The sequence below is a fragment of the Oncorhynchus mykiss genome, chromosome 11 (genome assembly GCF_013265735.2).
Source record: "Oncorhynchus mykiss isolate Arlee chromosome 11, USDA_OmykA_1.1, whole genome shotgun sequence".
In the NCBI taxonomy this organism is placed as follows: domain Eukaryota; kingdom Metazoa; phylum Chordata; class Actinopteri; order Salmoniformes; family Salmonidae; genus Oncorhynchus; species Oncorhynchus mykiss.
Window position 1 is genome coordinate 79,936,156 of NC_048575.1, and position 22,775 is coordinate 79,958,930.

The 22,775-nt window shown below is 47.4% G+C and overlaps 1 protein-coding gene across 3 annotated transcripts in view; it reads right to left on the reverse strand.

Moving 5' to 3' along the window:
* Nucleotides 1–22,775, reverse strand: part of LOC110535133 (BMP-2-inducible protein kinase) — a 103,896-nt gene that overhangs the window by 55,138 nt on the left and 25,983 nt on the right. For all 3 annotated transcript variants that reach the window (XM_036936475.1, XM_036936474.1, XM_036936476.1), the window contains exon 2: nucleotides 1,531–1,649. In XM_036936475.1, the coding sequence (XP_036792370.1) occupies nucleotides 1,531–1,649 (119 nt within the window). The remainder of the gene's footprint in view (nucleotides 1–1,530; nucleotides 1,650–22,775) is intronic.

Sequence of the window (22,775 nt, forward strand, 5' to 3'; positions counted from 1 at the left end):
TTATGTTTCTTGGCAATTTCTCGCATGAAAGCGCCTTCATTTCTCAGAACAAGAATAGAATGACAAGTTTCAGAAGAAAGGTCTTTGTTTATGGACATTTTGAGACAGGTAGTGAACATATTACTCGTGGTTTAAGTCAGCAAACCCCACAGAAAATAAACTAGCTGTTGAGTTAGACAGGGGTAAAAAATTTAGGGGGGGGGGACATGTTGATCTACTCTCTTTCTTAGAGGTCATTCAGTTCAAATAACTAAAGTGGATTTTCTGGATGGCGTAAAACATTAAGAGACAAATTCAAGCTAGGGCCGTCACGATTACTGTATTACCAACGGTTACGGACGAAGACCATCATTAAACTAAAATGTCAACCGTTTTTAAAAAATATATATATAAATTGTGGAACGAACAGCTGATGGCATTCAAGTGGTTGAGACCCTTTCTGCACTAACAGACTTAACGAGAATGAAACGTTGTTGCTCCTTTGCTGAAACAAGCAAGGTTCCACGCTAATGTAGAATGTTCATTCAAATGTGGAAGAAAAACAAAGGTAGACTCAGCGAAATGACGTTGCCACAAGCAGAAACGCAGATATTGAGATGAGTGAGATACAAGACTTCGCTCTCACACACCGTATCTGCAAGGGTTCGCTTCACGCCGTTAAGGGCGTGGTAGGTACGGGGACCAAAACAGCGGAGAAATCGAGCCAAGCATTGTTGTAGAAGAAATCGATGATCTATTATTATTATCTTTATTTTGTTTCCGTAATTTCTCTGCGTCTACCTCTAACTGGGCTCAAGAGTGGCGCAGGGGTCTAAGGCACTGCATCACAGTGCAAGAGGCTTCACTACAGTCCCTGGTTCGAATCCAGGCTGAATTATATCCGGTCGTGATTGGGAGTCCCATAGGACGGCGCCACAATTGGCCCAGCGTCGTCCGGGTTACTGTTCCTAGGCCGTCATTGTAAATAAGTATTTGTTCTTTAACTGACTTGCCTAGTCAAATAAAAGTTAAAACCATTTTTTTTTTTTATTTTTTTTTTAAACTGATGTGTCCCTGTAATGTCCATTCACTTGAATACACTTATTTTTTAAATAAACAAATCACAGCACATACTGATGGGTACACTTCTGGCGTTTACTTCCTGCTTTGCTCCCATTGGTACACTCACGATGTCCGCCAGTCTGACCCATTATGCCATCATTGACTGGAATGGGTACGCCTGTTTTATTCATTATATTTCTGTGGCAGCACATGCAGTCAGGAGCGGAGAAAATGTGCATTGAATGGTTATTACGGTGACCACAATCCTTTGTGGGTTTTAGTCTGGGTTTCTGTATAAACACTTTGTGACATCTGCTGAAAAAAGGACATAAAAAAAAATTCAAAAATGATTTGTCTGGCCAATAACCGTCATCCAAAATTCAAATGACCGTCACAGACCTAAGTCAAGTAATCATGTTAAGGTGCAAACACACACACACACACACACACACACACACACACACAGTCTCTCACACTCTATCTGCCCACCATAATAGTGATCTCTCTCTTGTAGATGTTGAGGTCAGGGACATTGTTGACGTACATCCTCTTGAGAGCGCAGCGCATGCCACTCTGTGTCCGGGCCAGGAACACCACAGAGAAACCGCCTGGAGAGAGGAGCCAGAAGGAGAACAGTTAGGATCATACACATGTTGAGTACACACACACACACACACAGTCCACGTACTCCTGGGTGCGTCTCTCTCCCTCTCTCATTAGTGGACTGAGCAGGAGGCTTCAAAAACCCTGTTGCATCGCCAGGAGAAAGATGTACCCTACTGTCATGACGTTGCCCTGTTTGGGTAGAGCAAGCCCCATCCCCCTCTCCCTGCCTCCCCCTTTCCTCCTTCAACTAGGCTGCTGTGGTCAGAGAGAGGTCGTAAATTCCTGAGGATCTCCTCATGGTCACACAGTATAAGAGACAGAGTGAAGTTTCATAGAAAACAAAGGAATTTCTTCCACCTCACAGAACTCAAGGTCCGAACAAATTTCATGTTCCGGAAAAGGTATAAAAGATCGGTGAAGAATCCAGCTACGAACTGGTCCGTTTGTTACAACTTGGGGAAGCTCATGGGAGACGGTGTGGCCACATTACCATAACGCTGTTTATATAATAGCCTCAGATATGAGGTTTACATCTAATTGTTGTATAAGATGAATGAGTGAGTATGACACTGTTTACACAATTTTACAATGTGATTTTGGACTGATTAATGAAGGAAAACTCAAAGGGAATTGGAGTCAACTAAATCAGAGGACCGCCCCTGAGCCCAGTTAGGGTCAAACATCCTGGGACAGACCTTTTCTGCCATTCCAAATAAAACCCAACTTTGAGAAATGATCACCAGACCATGTCACCAGACCTCCATTAGGAGGGGACGAAGGTTGTAGACCATTGCTGAATCTTTTAACCATACCACGTGGTTAAACTCTTAGACTATCGATACCGACAGAATAAGAACAAGTCTTTGATGTTAATTACTAGTCTGCAGCTAGGAATTCGGTATCATTGAACGTGAAGAACGACAACCGCCGAAACAGCTATTCTATAACGAATGAAGGAATGTTACTCTGAACAATCCACTCTAACCACAAGAGAGAGAGAGACAATTCTACAAAAGAAACAAACTTTTCACCAGCCATCAAGACGACACACTGAGCGTAAATATATATATTGATTGCAATTGCTCCCGAATGAGTGAGCGTTCATGTGTAAAGGATTAGTATTTAAATTGTTATAGTTATCACCTCTGTAGTGACTTCTCAGCTGACCCCCACTCCCCGTTTTGTCCACCAAGCCGCGATACCGGTTTAGCCCACTAGGGGCACATTATCCTATCATTCCTTGTAACCATATTTACTTTGTTTATGCATTTCTGTGAACCACTTAGTAATAAATAAATGATTTAAGACAATTGATGTATGGATGACTCAGTGAAGACTGGGTTCGTGCAGATGTGATTCATAGAGGAGACGGAATGACCACAGTAGGAGGCAAGTACGCGTGTGTACACTGATAGTACTATTCTAGATGGTACTATCAGGAATAGTACTATGGGATTTTGTCATTCCTGTGACAGGGCAGTAGAGCATGATTCTCATTGCACAGTGTGCTCAGGGGGAATCACCACCGACTCATTACAGTCTGCTCAGGGGGAATCACCACAGACTCATTACAGTGTGCTCAGGGAGAATCACCACCGACTCATTTCAGTGTGCTCAGGGGGAATCACCACCGACTCATTACAGTCTGCTCAGGGGGGAACACCACCGACTCATTACAGCGTGCTCAGGGGGAATCACCACCGACTCATTACAGTCTGCTCAGGGGGAATCACCACCGACTCATTACAGTCTGCTCAGGGAGAATCACCACCGACTCATTAGTGTGCTCAGGGGGAATCACCACCGACTCATTACAGTCTGCTCAGGGGGAATCACCACTGACTCATTACAGTCTGCTCAGGGGGAATCACCACCGACTCATTACAGTCTGCTCAAGGAGACTCACCACCGACTCATTACAGTCTGCTCAAGGAGAATCACCACCGACTCATTACAGTGTGCTCAGGGAGAATCACCACCGACTCATTACAGTCTGCTCAGGGAGAATCACCACCGACTCATTACAGTCTGCTCAGGGAGAATCACCACCGACTCATTAGTGTGCTCAGGGGGAATCACCACCGACTCATTACAGTCTGCTCAGGGGGAATCACCACCGACTCATTACAGTCTGCTCAGGGGGAATCACCACCGACTCATTAGTGTGCTCAGGGAGAATCATCACCGACTCATTAGTGTGCTCAGGGGGAATCATCACCGACTCATTAGTGTGCTCAGGGAGAATCATCACCGACTCATTAGTGTGCTCAGGGAGAATCATCACCGACTCATTAGTGTGCTCAGGGAGAATCATCACCGACTCATTACAGTCTGCTCAGGGGGAATCACCACCGACTCATTACAGTCTGCTCAGGGGGAATCACCACTGACTCATTACAGTCTGCTCAGGGGGAATCACCACCGACTCATTACAGTCTGCTCAAGGAGACTCACCACCGACTCATTACAGTCTGCTCAAGGAGAATCACCACCGACTCATTACAGTCTGCTCAGGGGGAATCACCACCGACTCATTACAGTCTGCTCAGGGGGAATCACCACCGACTCATTACAGTCGGTGGTGCCCCCCCCACCCCACCGTGTTATCAGGTACCGAGAGCACCACACAGAACAGCAGTTAATACATTAGAGGAGAAGCCAGACACCTCACATGCCCTCTGGATAGGCGAATCACCATGACACCAGAGCAGGTTAACATGATCACCGCAACAACAGAGCAGGTTAACCTCATCATCATGCAAACAAAGTATGTCAGGGTTTAAAGCAGGCAGGAAGGAACAACCTTAATTAAAAGTGAATTGAGTTAGCCGAAGGGAAATTTTTAAAAAATGGACTTAACGTTAAACAAACACAGCCAGACTTATCATTATCAGTGTTGGGAAACTGTTCTTGTTTCTGACTATAGACGCATTGCAGTCCAATACAAAAGTGCAATCTGGGAATCTGACCATTGCAATCAAACGTTAACCAGCCCTCTTCAACTCATGCTGTGCCGAGTGAGAACTCAACAACAAAAAGCACCCGCCGTAGTTGAAACCCGAGAGGAACAACTACATCAAATCTTGACTGAACTCCCAGTCAGCACGTACCCTATCTTCGTGGTCACAGCCTGTTCTGAATATGAACAGAGAGGATGTATTGGGGTAAAGATAACTTAGTGTTTTTATGAGCAGCTTCATTCTTCTTCCCTGCGTGACATGATTATTTGGATAATGGTGCTCGTTCCACAAAAGCTTGGGTGACATTCTTCAGTTACAGTACTGAGGCCTCGTTTCACACGCAGTAAAGGGAAAGGCACCTTAAAAGGGAAAGGCACCTTAAAAGGGAAAGGCACTTTAATATGGATAGGGGAGACGCTAGCGTCTCAACTGGCCTAAAGCCAGGGGAAATGCAGAACGCCAGTCTCAAATAAAATGCTATAAAATGCAAACTTTCATTAAATCACACATGTAAGATACTCAATTAAAGCTACACTCGTTGTGAATCCAGCCACCATGTCAGATTTTAAAAATGCTTTTTGGCGAAAGCATAAGAAGCAAATTATCGAATAGCCTGTATCCATCTGCACCAGCAGTAAACAAAGGAGATAACGTAGCAGGCGCTACACAAAACACTGAAATAAAATATAAAATATACATTACCTTTGACGAGCTTCTTTTGTTGGCACTCCAATATGTCCCATAAACATCACAATTGGTCCTTTTGTTCTATTAATTCCGTCTATACATACAGTGCCTTGCGAAAGTATTCGGCCCCCTTGAACTTTGAATAATTTTGCACGCCCAATTTTTCAGTTTTTGATTTGTTAAAAAAGTTTGAAATATCCAATAAATGTCGTTCCACTTCATGATTGTGTCCCACTTGTTGTTGATTCTTCACAAAAAAATACAGTTTTATATCTTTATGTTTGAAGCCTGAAATGTGGCAAAAGGTCGCAAAGTTCAAGGGGGCCGAATACTTTCGCAAGGCACTGTATATATTGAAAATGTCCATTTATAAAGCGCGTTTGATCCAGAAAAGAACAGCTTACCAAAACACAACGTCACTACAAAATATTTCAAAAGTTGCCTATAAACTTTGCCAAAATATTTCAAACTACTTTTGTAATACAACGTTAGGTATTTTTAAACATTAATAAATCGATCAAATTGTAGACAGGGCCAATCTGTATTCAATACAGGAACGAAACCAAACCAGCACTGCTGTTCACGTCTTGCGCAACTCACAAATGTGTCCCCAGTTCCGAGTTGGCCTACTTCCCCAATAAACAAAGAAATAACTTCAACCATATTCCAAACACTGGCGACATCGTGTGGAAGCGGTAGGAACTGAAAATGGGTTCCTATTAAATATCCAATGGCAAAGACAATATATTCAACAGAGAGGGGGGAGAGGGAAATCTGAACAGTTAGTCCTCAGGGATTTGCCTGCTATATAAGTTATGTTACAGTCACAGACATGATTCAAACAGTTTTAGAAACTTCAGAGTGTTTTCTATTCAAATCTATGAGTAATATGCATATCTTATATTCTTGGCATGAGTAGCAGGAAGTTGAAATTGGGCATGCTATTTATCCAAAAGTGAAAATTCTGCCCCCTATCCCCAAGATTAAAAAGGAAAGGCACCTTAAAAAGGGAAAGGCACCTAAAAAGGAAAGAATCTGTACTTTACTACCAACAACAGTCAGTCAGCAGAAACCAAACCGGTTTGTTGGCCTAGATTTTTTGTTTTGTTCATTTTGTACTGCTTTGCTCTGCTGGCGCATCCTATTATAACCAACTGGGCCTAAGGGTTTCTCAAAAACAACCTGTTGTGTCTCAAACGGCATCCTATTTCCTATGAGGTGAACTGCTTTTAAACAAGACCCATAAGGCTCTGGTCCAAAGTAGTGCACTACAGTGCCTTCAGAAAGTGTTCACACTCCTTCACTTACGCATCTTGTTGTGTTACAGACTGAATTTAAAACTGATTCAATTGAGATGTGTCACTGGTCTACACACACACAACCCCATAATGTTAAAGTGGAATTTTGTTTTTACAAATTCATAAAAAATGAAACGCTGAAATGTCTCGAGTCAATAACTATTCAACCCCTTTGTTATGGCAAACCTAAATAAAGTTCAGGAGTAAAACATGTGCTTAACAAGTCACATAATAAGTTACATGGACTCACTCTGGGTGCAATAAGTGTTTAAAAAATAATGTTTTAATGACTACCTCATCCATGCACCCCACACATACAGATAATTGTAAAGGTCCATCAGTCGAGTAGTGAATACAGATTCAACCACAATGACCAGGGAGGTTTTCCAATGCCTCGCAAAGAAGGAAACCCATACGTTTTTTTATAAAGCAGATATTGAATATCCCTTTGAGCATGATGAAGTTATTAATTACACCACCCAGTCAAGAAGGAAGTCGGTACAGAATACAAAATATTCAAAAACATACATCCTGTTTGCAATAAGACCAAAGCAAAACTGCAAATAAATGTTGCAAAGAAATTAACTTTCCGTCCTGAATACAAGTTATAGAGTGAGAGAGAGCAAGACATATATGGTAAACACTGTATATAATATGTTGACCAACCACCTTGATTTCGGTCTTATGAAGCAACTTTGGATTATTTATATAAATCTATATTTTTTTTACATTGGATAAGCAGACTCAGAGCTATAACATGGTTTATCATACACTGCATTTGAGGAACAATGGGAAAGTAATTCTGCTTTGAAAGTTGATCAACTTGTAACCTCACTTGAGAAAATGGCCTTTGAATATTTTTTGGTACCTACTGGAGAGCTCTTCTTTGTCTACACCCTCTTCAGCTTTAACCTCCACTACTTCCAGACACCAATGAGAGAACACCTCACTCTGACCATTTTACTCACCCTGGTAGAGCTGGTTAGGCTGTTTCATGTTATCTAGAGTGTTGGTGAATGTGACTGTGCTGCTGGCAACAATTTAATTACACTTTTTTTGCCACGGTTTACTGACACCGACCATATTCACCAGGTGTTAAGCGTTCGTAAATTCATCAGTTATTCTTCGCTCCGTCACAATTAGACGAGAGTGCTCTGAAATCGGAGCAGAGACTGAATTTACGAATGCACCCGAAATAGTTACTTGCATAGTGGAGTCTTTTGTTAAGACATGTAGCTAGCTAAACAATTAACCATAATCCCAACACATGACGTTACTACCCTGCATGAATCTGCAGGTAGTTAACTTCTTATGGCCGCAGGGGCAGTATTGAGAAGCTTGGATGAAAAGGTGCCCAGAGTAAAACGGCCAGCTCCTCAGTCTCAGTTGCTAATATATGCATATTACTTTAGTATTGGATAGAGAACACTCTAAAGTTTCCAAAACTGTCAAAATATTGTCTGTGAGTATAACAGAACTGATACTGCAGGCGAAACCCTGAGGAAAATTAAACCAGGAAGTGGCTTCTATTTTGAAAACTCCATGTTCCATAGCCTGCCTTTGCTCCATTTAAAGGTATATCAACCAGATTCCTTTTCCTATCGCATCCTCAAGGTGTCAACAGTCTTCAGACATAGTTTCAGGCTTTTAATTTGAAAAATGAGCCAGAAAGATAACATCGCGTCAGGTGTTCGCATGAGTTTTGCTCACGCAACAGAGTTTGGACAGCCATTTCCTTTCCCTCTCCTACTGAAAAATACAGTTGCGGTTGATATATTATCGGTTATATATTTTAAAAACAACCTGAGGATTGATTATAAAAAACATGAAAGTTCGCGTTTTCCTCTCCTGTGAAGTAGTGGCCTGCAACATAGGCCTAGTTTCCTGAAACGGGTCACATATGTGTGTGTTTTGGGGGAGGACAGACAGACAAACTCAAACATACTTTAAAATGACTCAAACCAAATTAAAACTGTAGAATGATAATGGACCTACATTCACACAGTTTATTGACCATGTCCAGCTCACTAATAATCACTGAAAAGGAAAGCTAGTCAATCAGGGAGTATTGAAAAGAAAGAAAAAAGGACAGAGGACTATTATTTGCAAATTCTGGACAGTGAGAAAATAACCAATTAACTAAATAACCAAAACGCTCGCTCTCGCTCTCTCTACTGAGCCTGCCGGTCTCTCCCTCTCTGACGGGAGCCATATGGTTCCTGATCAGGTTCTCACTAAAATCAAAGCTCTGTTGCTTTAGTTCACACGCTCTGCCATGCCAGCCACGGAAGTGCAGCGGCTATAGACTCCATTATTCTCCCAGAGTGCCTCAGGACGGATGATTTCTTAGGGGGCTTTGTACCCTGCGTACCAATGTGTGTGTGTGTGTGTGTGTGGACAAAAGGAAGCCTCTGTACAGGAGATTGGTCCTGGCTACTAGGCTTGGGCGGTATACCGTATACAGGGGTATTTGGAAATAGCCACGAGACGTTTTTTTATTTTTTATACCGTTGAATAACAATTTTAAGTGTTTGTAGCTACTTTTTAAGTAACCTGCATTCAACTTGTGCAATACATCAGGAAGTAAAGCAGATCACGTTCATTTCATCGGTCACATTATGAAGCTTCCCAAAGTTCCCCAGAACAGTTGAGCCGATCACGTTATCAAGCTTCCCAAAGTTCCCCAGAACAGTTGAGCCAGTCACGTTATCAAGCTTCCCAAAGTTCCCCAGAACAGTTGAGCCAGTCACGTTATCAAGCTTCCCAAATTTCCCTAGAACAGTTGAGCCAGTCACGTTATCAAGCTTCCCAAAGTTCCCCAGAACAGTTGGGCCAGTCACATTATGAAGCTTCCCATAGTTCCCCAGAACAGTTGGGCCAGTCACGTTATCAAGCTTCCCATAGTTCCCCAGAACAGCTGAGCCAGTCACGTTATCAAGCTTCCCATAGTTCCCCAGAACAGCTGAGCCAGTCACGTTAGTTTGGAAATACCACAATGGGAGTAGCTGTGTACAGGGGGTCACATTTTATTTTTAAAATTAAGTGTTTTTTTTTTTTGTTGCTTTAAGAGAGTGATCATTGACGTGCAACTATATTTTTATTTATCAAAAAAATACATTTGTGCAACACAGTCAGCAGAAATCATCTTAATTTCCTCAGATAACAGAAGAGCAACTGTATTTGGCTGGTATTAAATTATCTTACAATGACAAAGCAAGGTCTTCATTGCAAAAGCCATCATTTCCTAATGTTTTGCTTAAAAAGTTCATCATGCATTAATAATACCTAAGAAGACTAGGCTAGCTACACCAAGAAAAGTACCAGAGAAAACGAGCTACACATGAGTCAGAGCGCTGTCTGCTGATAAAATGCCCCTTCGCAAATCAGGCGGAGAAGTGCAACTGAAGGACAAAATGAGTCTGATGCCGAGCAGAAATTACACTACGAAGCATTTTAGAGCGGCAAGATTTTTCTTATGCGTTTATTTTTTTCCGGTGAAAAAATAAAAAAGGAAGTTTAATTTTCTAGTTATTTAAATAAGTGGTTGCCTTAATAAAGTGACGGGGAATCATAGTGTGTTCGGTTTCCGTCGTGTTTGATCAAGTCAAAGCCCTTAGAATGAGTTATCTGAACAGCTGCCACCGCAATCTTCAGATTTTCTTGCGTTTTTTTTTTCTCTCCACTGTTCTCGGGCTCTGCTCCTCCCTCCCCCCCATCTTTTTTTTTAAGCAGAGCATGCAGGCCCGTCGCCCTAGCGACTCCAGACTCCACACAGACACAACATGTACTCATGCTGCTCCGGAGCCAGTACTGTTCTTCCTTCAGATTAGCTTGTAGATGTCCAAATTCCCCCCCCAAAAAATGACATTCGGTAGCTCCTAAATATACAGTACCAGTCAAAAGTTTGGACACAGCTACTCATTCAAGTTTTTTTTTTTTACATTGTATAATAATAATGACGATATCAAAACTATGAAACAACACGTATGGAATTATGTAGTAAGCAAAACATTTTTTTTTTTTGACTCAAAATAGATTAGATTACAGTGAAAAGAAGGAAGCCTGTACAGAAAAATATACCAAAACATGCATCCTGTTAACAGAAAGGCACTAAAGTAAAAATACTGCATGCGGTGGCTGCATCATGTTATGGATATGCTTGTCAAAGGCAAGGACTAGGGAGTTTTTTAGGATAAAAATTAAACTGAATAGAACTAAGCACAGGCAAAATCCTAGAGGAAAGCCAGGTTCAGTCTGCTTTCCAACAGACACAAATGCACCTTTCAGAAGGACAATAACCAAAAAACACAAAGGCCAACAAAAATAAACACTGGAGTTGCATACCAAGACAACATTGAATATTCACGAGTAGATACAGTTTGACTTAAATTGGCATGAAAATCTATTGCAATACTTGAAAATGTTTATCATTGCTAATCAACTAATGTGTATAATCCAGGTGTGCAAAGAGACACAGCTGTACTCACTGCCAACGGTGAATCTAACATGTACTCACTCAGGAGTGTGAATAGTTATGTAAATGAGATATTTCTGTATTTCATTTTCAATACATTTTCTAACATTTCAACAACGAAAATCTCACTGTGGTTATGGGGTTGTGTGTGTAGATGGGTGAAAATTGTTTTTATGTAATCCATTTTGAATTACGGATCTAAGAACAAAAAGTGGAATAAATCAAGCGGTATGATAACTCTCTGAAGGCACAGTATAATCTTACCCAGATTAACAATGTAATCATGTTCAAGGCAAAGTGCCCTCTAAAATAATCAGCAGCAGGGTGAAGGGAGAGGAGAATCATTTTATTCCTTCATGCATTTTTAAGTAGAAAGTCCTTTTAACAAGGCACCAGACGTGACCTTCTCAGTTGTTCAACAAAACAAAATCTCTTCTACTTTGGCCAGCACCGTGTGTGTGTGTGTGTGTGTGTGTGTGTGTGTGTGTGTGTGTGTGTGTGTGTCAAGCCCAGAGGAAAGGAAAGAAAAGGAGGGGAGCTGGCGTTGAAGCCTGGGCTTTAGTGGAGGCCGGGCGAGGTCCTGAAGCCTGGGCTTTAGTGGAGGCCGGGCGAGGACCTGAAGCCTGGGCTTTAGTGGAGGCCGGGCGAGGTCCTGAAGCCTGGGCTTTAGTGGAGGCCGGGCGAGGACCTGAAGCCTGGGCTTTAGTGGAGGCCGGGCGAGATCCTGAAGCCTGGGCTTTAGTGGAGGCCGGGCGAGGACCTGAAGCCTGGGCTTTAGTGGAGGCCGGGCGAGGACCTGAAGCCTGGGCTTTAGTGGAGGCCGGGCGAGGTCCTGAAGCCTGGGCTTTAGTGGAGGCCGGGCGAGGACCTGAAGCCTGGGCTTTAGTGGAGGCCGGGCGAGGACCTGAAGCCTGGGCTTTAGTGGAGGCCGGGCGAGGTCCTGAAGCCTGGGCTTTAGTGGAGGCCGGGCGAGGACCTGAAGCCTGGGCTTTAGTGGAGGCCGGGCGAGGTCCTGAAGCCTGGGCTTTAGTGGAGGCCGGGCGAGGACCTGAAGCCTGGGCTTTAGTGGAGGCCGGGCGAGGTCCTGAAGCCTGGGCTTTAGTGGAGGCCGGGCGAGGTCCTGAAGCCTGGGCTTTAGTGGAGGCCGGGCGAGGACCTGAAGCCTGGGCTTTAGTGGAGGCCGGGCGAGGACCTGAAGCCTGGGCTTTAGTGGAGGCCGGGCGAGGTCCTGAAGCCTGGGCTTTAGTGGAGGCCGGGCGAGGACCTGAAGCCTGGGCTTTAGTGGAGGCCGGGCGAGGACCTGAAGCCTGGTCTTTAGTGGAGGCCGGGCGAGGACCTGAAGCCTGGGCTTTAGTGGAGGCCGGGCGAGGACCTGAAGCCTGGGCTTTAGTGGAGGCCGGGCGAGGTCCTGAAGCCTGGGCTTTAGTGGAGGCCGGGCGAGGACCTGAAGCCTGGGCTTTAGTGGAGGCCGGGCGAGGACCTGAAGCCTGGGCTTTAGTGGAGGCCGGGCGAGGACCTGAAGCCTGGTCTTTAGTGGAGGCCGGGCGAGGTCCTGAAGCCTGGGCTTTAGAGGAGGCCGGGCGAGGTCCTGAAGCCTGGGCTTTAGTGGAGGCCGGGCGAGGTCCTGGTCCTGAAGCCTGGGCTTTAGTGGAGGCCGGGCGAGGTCCTGGTCCTGAAGCCTGGGCTTTAGTGGAGGCCGGGCGAGGACCTGAAGCCTGGGCTTTAGTGGAGGCTGGGCGAGGACCTGAAGCCTGGGCTTTAGTGGAGGCCGGGCGAGGACCTGAAACCTGGTCTTTAGTGGAGGCCGGGCGAGGACCTGAAGCCTGGGCTTTAGTGGAGGCCGGGCGAGGACCTGAAACCTGGTCTTTAGTGGAGGCCGGGCGAGGACCTGAAACCTGGGCTTTAGTGGAGGCCGGGCGAGGTCCTGAAGCCTGGGCTTTAGTGGAGGCCGGGCAAGGACCTGAAGCCTGGGCTTTAGTGGAGGCCGGGCGAGGTCCTGGTCCTGAAGCCTGGGCTTTAGTGGAGGCCGGGCGAGGACCTGAAGCCTGGGCTTTAGTGGAGGCCGGGCGAGGTCCTGAAGCCTGGGCTTTAGTGGAGGCCGGGCGAGGACCTGAAGCCTGGGCTTTAGTGGAGGCCGGGCGAGGTCCTGGTCCTGAAGCCTGGGCTTTAGTGGAGGCCGGGCGAGGACCTGAAGCCTGGGCTTTAGTGGAGGCCGGGCGAGGTCCTGAAGCCTGGGCTTTAGTGGAGGCCGGGCGAGGACCTGAAGCCTGGGCTTTAGTGGAGGCCGGGCGAGGACCTGAAGCCTGGGCTTTAGTGGAGGCCGGGCGAGGACCTGAAGCCTGGGCTTTAGTGGAGGCCGGGCGAGGACCTGAAGCCTGGGCTTTAGTGGAGGCCGGGCGAGGACCTGAAGCCTGGGCTTTAGGTGAGGCCGGGCGAGGTCCTGAAGCCTGGGCTTTAGTGGAGGCCGGGCGAGGACCTGAAGCCTGGGCTTTAGTGGAGGCCGGGCGAGGACCTGAAGCCTGGGCTTTAGTGGAGGCCGGGCGAGGTCCTGAAGCCTGGGCTTTAGTGGAGGCCGGGCGAGGACCTGAAGCCTGGGCTTTAGTGGAGGCCGGGCGAGGTCCTGAAGCCTGGGCTTTAGTGGAGGCCGGGCGAGGACCTGAAGCCTGGGCTTTAGTGGAGGCCGGGCGAGGACCTGAAGCCTGGGCTTTAGTGGAGGCCGGGCGAGGACCTGAAGCCTGGGCTTTAGTGGAGGCCGGGCGAGGACCTGAAGCCTGGGCTTTAGGTGAGGCCGGGCGAGGTCCTGAAGCCTGGGCTTTAGTGGAGGCCGGGCGAGGACCTGAAGCCTGGGCTTTAGTGGAGGCCGGGCGAGGACCTGAAGCCTGGGCTTTAGTGGAGGCCGGGCGAGGTCCTGAAGCCTGGGCTTTAGTGGAGGCCGGGCGAGGACCTGAAGCCTGGGCTTTAGTGGAGGCCGGGCGAGGTCCTGAAGCCTGGGCTTTAGTGGAGGCCGGGCGAGGACCTGAAGCCTGGGCTTTAGTGGAGGCCGGGCGAGGACCTGAAGCCTGGGCTTTAGTGGAGGCCGGGCGAGGTCCTGGTCCTGAAGCCTGGGCTTTAGTGGAGGCCGGGCGAGGACCTGAAGCCTGGGCTTTAGTGGAGGCCGGGCGAGGACCTGAAGCCTGGGCTTTAGTGGAGGCCGGGCGAGGACCTGAAGCCTGGTCTTTAGTGGAGGCCGGGCGAGGTCCTGAAGCCTGGGCTTTAGTGGAGGCCGGGCGAGGACCTGAAGCCTGGGCTTTAGTGGAGGCCGGGCGAGGACCTGAAGCCTGGTCTTTAGTGGAGGCCGGGCGAGGTCCTGAAGCCTGGGCTTTAGTGGAGGCCGGGCGAGGTCCTGAAGCCTGGGCTTTAGTGGAGGCCGGGCGAGGTCCTGGTCCTGAAGCCTGGGCTTTAGTGGAGGCCGGGCGAGGTCCTGGTCCTGAAGCCTGGGCTTTAGTGGAGGCCGGGCGAGGACCTGAAGCCTGGGCTTTAGTGGAGGCCGGGCGAGGACCTGAAGCCTGGGCTTTAGTGGAGGCCGGGCGAGGACCTGAAACCTGGTCTTTAGTGGAGGCCGGGCGAGGACCTGAAACCTGGTCTTTAGTGGAGGCCGGGCGAGGACCTGAAGCCTGGGCTTTAGTGGAGGCCGGGCGAGGACCTGAAGCCTGGGCTTTAGTGGAGGCCGGGCGAGGTCCTGAAGCCTGGGCTTTAGTGGAGGCCGGGCGAGGACCTGAAGCCTGGGCTTTAGTGGAGGCCGGGCGAGGACCTGAAGCTTGGGCTTTAGTGGAGGCCGGGCGAGGACCTGAAGCCTGGTCTTTAGTGGAGGCCGGGCGAGGTCCTGGTCCTGAAGCCTGGGCTTTAGTGGAGGCCGGGCGAGGACCTGAAGCCTGGGCTTTAGTGGAGGCCGGGCGAGGACCTGAAGCCTGGGCTTTAGTGGAGGCCGGGCGAGGACCTGAAGCCTGGGCTTTAGTGGAGGCCGGGCGAGGACCTGAAGCCTGGTCTTTAGTGGAGGCCGGGCGAGGACCTGAAGCCTGGGCTTTAGTGGAGGCCGGGCGAGGACCTGAAGCCTGGGCTTTAGTGGAGGCCGGGCGAGGACCTGAAGCCTGGGCTTTAGTGGAGGCCGGGCGAGGACCTGAAGCCTGGGCTTTAGTGGAGGCCGGGCGAGGTCCTGGTCCTGAAGCCTGGGCTTTAGTGGAGGCCGGGCGAGGACCTGAAGCCTGGGCTTTAGTGGAGGCCGGGCGAGGACCTGAAGCCTGGGCTTTAGTGGAGGCCGGGCGAGGACCTGAAGCCTGGTCTTTAGTGGAGGCCGGGCGAGGACCTGAAGCCTGGGCTTTAGTGGAGGCCGGGCGAGGACCTGAAGCCTGGGCTTTAGTGGAGGCTGGGCGAGGACCTGAAGCCTGGGCTTTAGTGGAGGCCGGGCGAGGACCTGAAGCCTGGTCTTTAGTGGAGGCCGGGCGAGGTCCTGGTCCTGAAGCCTGGGCTTTAGTCGAGGCCGGGCGAGGACCTGAAGCCTGGGCTTTAGTGGAGGCCGGGCGAGGTCCTGGGGCTGAAGCCTGGGCTTTAGTGGAGGCCAGGCGAGGTCCTGGTGCTGAAGCCTGGGCTTTAGTGGAGGCCGGGCGAGGTCCTGAAGCCTGGGCTTTAGTGGAGGCCGGGCGAGGTCCTGGTGCTGAAGCCTGGGCTTTAGTGGAGGCCGGGCGAGGTCCTGAAGCCTGGGCTTTAGTGGAGGCCGGGCGAGGTCCTGGGGCTGAAGCCTGTGCTTTAGTGGAGGCCAGGCAAGGTCCTGGTGCTGAAGCCTGGGCTTTAGTGGAGGCCGGGCGAGGTCCTGAAGCCTGGGCTTTAGTGGAGGCCGGGCGAGGTCATGGTCCCTGAATCTAGAGCACAGATGGGGAAAATTCCCCAGTAATGACAGGCCTACTTCACAACACCCACACAGAAGGCGTAACAGAATACAACCGACTGGATTACTATTCCAATAGACTGTCAGGGCTGCCAAAGCAAGAGGAGGAGTAGAAAAGAGAAACCCAATAAGGAAAATGGGGGGGGAAACAGGAGGATTGGCTTCATAAAAAGGGACAAACACAGATCGTGTGTGTGTGGTTCTGTTCAGGCATGAAGCAGATAGTTTCATCCATCTGATGCAAGATGTCATTGATGATGACATAGTGTTTTCTGTTATTATGGAGTTCTCCCTCTCTCAGGGTTCATCAGAGAACAGACAACCCCTCCCCCTCTCTGGGTTCATCAGAGAACAGACGACCCCTCCCTCTCTCTGGGTTCTTCAGAGAACAGACGACCCCTCCCTCTCTCTGGGTTCATCAGAGAACAGACGACCCCTCCCTCTCTCAGGGTTCATCAGAGAACAGACGACCCCTCCCTCTCTCAGGGTTCATCAGAGAACATACGACCCCTCCCTCTCTCAGGGTTCATCAGAGAACAGACGACCCCTCCCTCTCTCAGGGTTCATCAGAGAACAGACGACCCCTCCCTCTCTCAGGGTTCTTCAGAGAACAGACGACCCCTCCCTCTCTCAGGGTTCTTCAGAGAACAGACGACCCCTCCCTCTCAGGGTTCTTCAGAGAAAAGAGGCCCCAACCTGTAAAACGTTATCCCACCCTTACATCCCTCCCCCAGTACTCCCCATTCATCCCTCCCCCATTCATCCCTCCTCCCATTCATCCCTCCTCCCATTCATCCCTCCTCCCATTCATCAATACTAACCTAGTATTACCCCATTCATCACTACCCCAGTACTCCTCAATCCTCCCCCAATACTAACCTAGTATTACCCCATTCATCACTCCCCCAGTACTCCCCCATTCATCACCCCGCCAGTACTCCCCCATTCATCACCCCCTCCTCCCCCAATACTAACCTAGTATTACCCCATTCATCACTACCCCACCCTCCCCCATTATTCCCCCCAAGCACGTAATCTAAATGTTTGCCAGCTCTAACTATTTAGTTAAGTGTCTAAAATGTGATAAATGCTCTGCAGTTGTGCATTTGGTTTGCTAATTTAGTAGATAGTTATCTAGCTAACAGGTTAGCTTCTTGCTAAATCAAGCTTCTTTTGGTAGAGAACAGAAAATACCCTCCTGGATCAAGAGCCTTGCTGTCTAATAATTGTTTTGGGCGTACTGCAAACTGTGAGTAGCATTTTTTGTGTTACTTGTATAACTTTATGAGCATAAAATGTCTGTCCTGCAGACATGGTGTGTCTGAGACTGTATAAAATGTTACCAATGAGCTCGTTAGCATTTAGCTAGCATTTTCTATGGGATTGTACATGTACTTGTTAGCATTGCCAATCTTCAGATAACAGAAGCTCAGTGGAGTTTGAAAATAGCTCCCCTTGTGTTCAGTGCCAGTATTAATCAAATATCCCAGGACGGCACAAGGTCGGTATGACAATCTGGATACTGCCCGAGCCTACTCAGTACAGTGTTTACTGTGTATTACTAAGCTTTCACTTTGTAATGGATTGGATTCACTTCTGTCACACACACACACACACTCTCCTTCATGTGCGGATGTGGATATTTATTTCCCACTCACTAACATCAAGGCTCTCCTCTGTAACCCACTTCACTTCAGGCTAGTAAGTATATGTTAAGAACACAGCTTAAGTCTACCAAAGTTACACCATAATGATGTTCACAAAATGTATCTGCGTACTAGGTTGTCGGTCTAAAAATAGAGAACAGCTTGCTTTTGGTGTGCAGTTGATAGATTCTACACCAGGAGCGTATATCTCCCCCTTAACAGAGCTTGGAGCTGACTTGTCATTCTCTCTGGAACTTTCCAGGCATTCTGGAATCAACAGAAGCCCTTTGATAAGGAGAAACATTCTTTCAGTTCTTTTTATCTGTCAGGTTTAGACGAACCAGGCTAGGTAATTCTGTCTTCTGTTTAATTTTTTTTAAATTAAATAAAAACACCTGTTCATTAAACTATTCAGATATCTTCTGTATAAAAGCTTGTTTATCCAACATTTAAAAATCGGTCTACTTCGCTAGATTGCTCATTTGTTATAAAAAGGGACGTCAAACATTATGTAATAAGAGAAGAACGCAATTGTGGCCCCGTGAAAAGACACTGGCTCTCGTGGTTTTAAAAAAGAGCCTCCTGTTACTCCGACCCCGCTCTATATCTTCCATGAGTAGACGGCATCAAAACGGGCAGTAGCATCCCACGTGCTTTTACAGAGGAAATTATATTTGCCATAGGAACCCTGGCATGCAGTAACGAGCTCTAGACCAATGTCACAAGACCCTAAGTGCCGGGTGGGACCTTATGACATCACTACATACAACTAGGCCTATGACTGATTGTCAACTACATATTTATTCATTCATTCCATTGTTTCCAAACCTTTCCTCAGATAACCCCAGCCAACCAGTTCCACTTACTTGATGTATTCCAGTACAACAAGGAGACCTGATTTATTTATTTATTTTTTATTTTTTATTTTTTTTGACTAATCATCAAGCCCTTCGGTAGTTGAATCAGGTGTGCTAGTTGTGAATAGATCAAACATGTAGAACTAGTTAGCTGGGGGTACTCGAGGATAGGTTTGAGAAACATGGAAACTATGAGCACTTACAAAATAAAAATGTAAAAAACAGGGCTCACCATCCCTTTGATCTTTAAAATGAGCCCAAACAAGTCAGGAGTACTACCACCGTGTAGCTCAGCCCTACTCTTCCTATCTTTCCCTCCAAGTCAGGAGTACTACCACGGTGTAGCTCAGCCCTACTCTTCCTATCTTTCCCTCCAAGTCAGGAGTACTACCACCGTGTAGCTCAGCCCTACTCTTCCTATCTTTCCCTCCAAGTCAGGAGTACTACCACCGTGTAGCTCAGCCCTACTCTTCCTATCTTTCCCTCCAAGTCAGGAGTACTACCACGGTGTAGCTCAGCCCTACTCTTCCTATCTTTCCCTCCAAGTCAGGAGTACTACCACGGTGTAGCTCAGCCCTACTCTTCCTATCTTTCCCTCCAAGTCAGGAGTACTACCACCGTGTAGCTCAGCCCTACTCTTCCTATCTTTCCCTCCAAGTCAGGAGTACTACCACGGTGTAGCTCAGCCCTACTCTTCCTATCTTTCCCTCCAAGTCAGGAGTACTACCACGGTGTAGCTCAGCCCTACTCTTCCTATCTTTCCCTCCAAGTCAGGAGTACTACCACCGTGTAGCTCAGCCCTACTCTTCCTACCTTTCCCTCCAAGTCAGGAGTACTACCACGGTGTAGCTCAGCCCTACTCTTCCTATCTTTCCCTCCAAGTCAGGAGTACTACCACCGTGTAGCTCAGCCCTACTCTTCCTATCTTTCCCTCCAAGTCAGGAGTACTACCACCGTGTAGCTCAGCCCTACTCTTCCTATCTTTCCCTCCAAGTCAGGAGTACTACCACGGTGTAGCTCAGCCCTACTCTTCCTATCTTTCCCTCCAAGTCAGGAGTACTACCACGGTGTAGCTCAGCCCTACTCTTCCTATCTTTCCCTCCAAGTCAGGAGTACTACCACGGTGTAGCTCAGCCCTACTCTTCCTATCTTTCCCTCCAAGTCAGGAGTACTACCACCGTGTAGCTCAGCCCTACTCTTCCTATCTTTCCCTCCAAGTCAGGAGTACTACCACGGTGTAGCTCAGCCCTACTCTTCCTATCTTTCCCTCCAAGTCAGGAGTACTACCACGGTGTAGCTCAGCCCTACTCTTCCTATCTTTCCCTCCAAGTCAGGAGTACTACCACCGTGTAGCTCAGCCCTACTCTTCCTACCTTTCCCTCCAAGTCAGGAGTACTACCACGGTGTAGCTCAGCCCTACTCTTCCTATCTTTCCCTCCAAGTCAGGAGTACTACCACCGTGTAGCTCAGCCCTACTCTTCCTATCTTTCCCTCCAAGTCAGGAGTACTACCACCGTGTAGCTCAGCCCTACTCTTCCTATCTTTCCCTCCAAGTCAGGAGTACTACCACGGTGTAGCTCAGCCCTACTCTTCCTATCTTTCCCTCCAAGTCAGGAGTACTACCACGGTGTAGCTCAGCCCTACTCTTCCTATCTTTCCCTCCAAGTCAGGAGTACTACCACCGTGTAGCTCAGCCCTACTCTTCCTATCTTTCCCTCCAAGTCAGGAGTACTACCACGGTGTAGCTCAGCCCTACTCTTCCTATCTTTCCCTCCAAGTCAGGAGTACTACCACGGTGTAGCTCAGCCCTACTCTTCCTATCTTTCCCTCCAAGTCAGGAGTACTACCACCGTGTAGCTCAGCCCTACTCTTCCTACCTTTCCCTCCAAGTCAGGAGTACTACCACGGTGTAGCTCAGCCCTACTCTTCCTATCTTTCCCTCCAAGTCAGGAGTACTACCACCGTGTAGCTCAGCCCTACTCTTCCTATCTTTCCCTCCAAGTCAGGAGTACTACCACCGTGTAGCTCAGCCCTACTCTTCCTATCTTTCCCTCCAAGTCAGGAGTACTACCACCGTGTAGCTCAGCCCTACTCTTCCTATCTTTCCCTCCAAGTCAGGAGTACTACCACGGTGTAGCTCAGCCCTACTCTTCCTATCTTTCCCTCCAAGTCAGGAGTACTACCACGGTGTAGCTCAGCCCTACTCTTCCTATCTTTCCCTCCAAGTCAGGAGTACTACCACCGTGTAGCTCAGCCCTACTCTTCCTACCTTTCCCTCCAAGTCGGTAGTGACCAAGACTGGAAGATAAAGGTTGGTTTTAGGGCAGATATTTATAAACCTAGAGAGAGAGAGAGAGAGAGAGGGGATGACAACGTCTACGGCTCTGGGATGGCACCTAGCATCTGGCCTGAGATTATTGCTAGGTTCAGAGAGAGTTCGAGGCAATCAGCTAACTAACAATCATTCAATCCCCAGGAAGTGTTTGAACAACAAAACAAAAACAGAAGTAAAATGTTTAAAATTCAAGTTGTGCCAGAGTCGTCAGCACCTGGCTGTTGGCAACAATGAGATATTAAAACAGATGTGCATTAGTAAGAGCTTGATATCGAGTTTGAGAAAGCCATGTAAAAAAAAAAAAAAATGTTTTTTAAAAAAAACACATATTCCGGCCATATACTAAATCAGACAGACAGTGGTGAGGCATTGAAGCCCAGAGATGAAAATAGTCTCGGAGCATTGAAAAAAAAAAAAAAACAGGTTGGTCTGACTGACTTAATTAAGAGTATTTATGCCTTGTTATTATTTATCCCTCGTTAATATCTTAAATAAATACATCAAATGAAAAAATACAACTCTGCATTGTTGGTAAGTAAGAATTTGACTGTTAGTCTACACCTGTTGTTTACCAAGCATTTCCCTGTTAGTCTACACCTGTTGTTTACAAAGCATGCGACAAATACATTTGACATGATTTTAAGACAACATCATGGCAGCCCATGGAAGGAGAATATACAATCAAATTGACATTTTATTAGTCACGTGCACCGAATACAACAGGTGTAGTAGATCTCACCGTGAAAATGCTGAATACAACAGGTGTAGTAGACCTCACCGTGAAAATGCTGAATACAACAGGTGTAGTAGACCTCACCGTGAAAATGCTGAATACAACAGGTGTAGTAGACCTCACCATGAAAATGCTGAATACAACAGGTGTAGTAGACCTCACCGTGAAAATGCTGAATACAACAGGTGTAGTAGATCTCACCGTGAAAATGCTGAATACAACAGGTGTAGTAGACCTCACCGTGAAATGCTGAATACAACAGGTGTAGTAGACCTCACCGTGAAATGCTGAATACAACAGGTGTAGTAGATCTCACCGTGAAAATGCTGAATACAACAGGTGTAGTAGACCTCACCGTGAAAATGCTGAATACAACAGGTGTAGTAGACTTTACAGTGAAATGCTGAATACAACAGGTGTAGTAGACCTTACAGTGAAATGATGAATACAACAGGTGTAGTAGACCTCACCGTGAAATGCTGAATACAACAGGTGTAGTAGACCTCACCGTGAAAATGCTGAATACAACAGGTGTAGTAGACCTCACCGTGAAAATGCTGAATACAACAGGTGTAGTAGACCTCACAGTGAAAATGCTTACTTACACCAGTTGTTCTAAACGTGTGTTCAGTCTACCGGGACAGTCTAATAGAGCACCACTGTTTCCAGAACAGGTTTGTCAAAACGTCTACTCCAGTACACGAGCACAACGGATTCAATCACCTGATCATCACAACCATGTAGCTGTGTGTTAGTTCTGGAATATAATCAAGCAAATTTGGACTGGCTGGGTGGGTACTCCGGAAAGAGGTTTGTGTAACACTTCTTGAGCAGAATTGTGATCCTAACAGGGGACTGTTATTTTAGGACATCATGACGTCTTTTGGATGACATACCTACCTAGACAAGACTGTGCATGCCTAATAATCCATGGGACGGTAGAGATGCAGGAGAACGGGGGTTTTACTTCCCCTGCCAGATGATTCAGTGTTCAAAAAGACTTGTAGAGGAGTGAAAGACAGGGACAACATCGATCCTCTCAGATCCTTCTTAGTGGGGAGGGAGGGAGGGAGGATAAGGCCGCCCCCCTGCCCTGCCGTTGTTGACACTTAACAGACTTGCTATCGTCTTCCCTCCATTTTCATTTAGATCAGCTTAAATTCAGAGTGGAAGATTCAGGTTACGCTGCGTCGACCCAGGTTATGCTGCGTCGACCC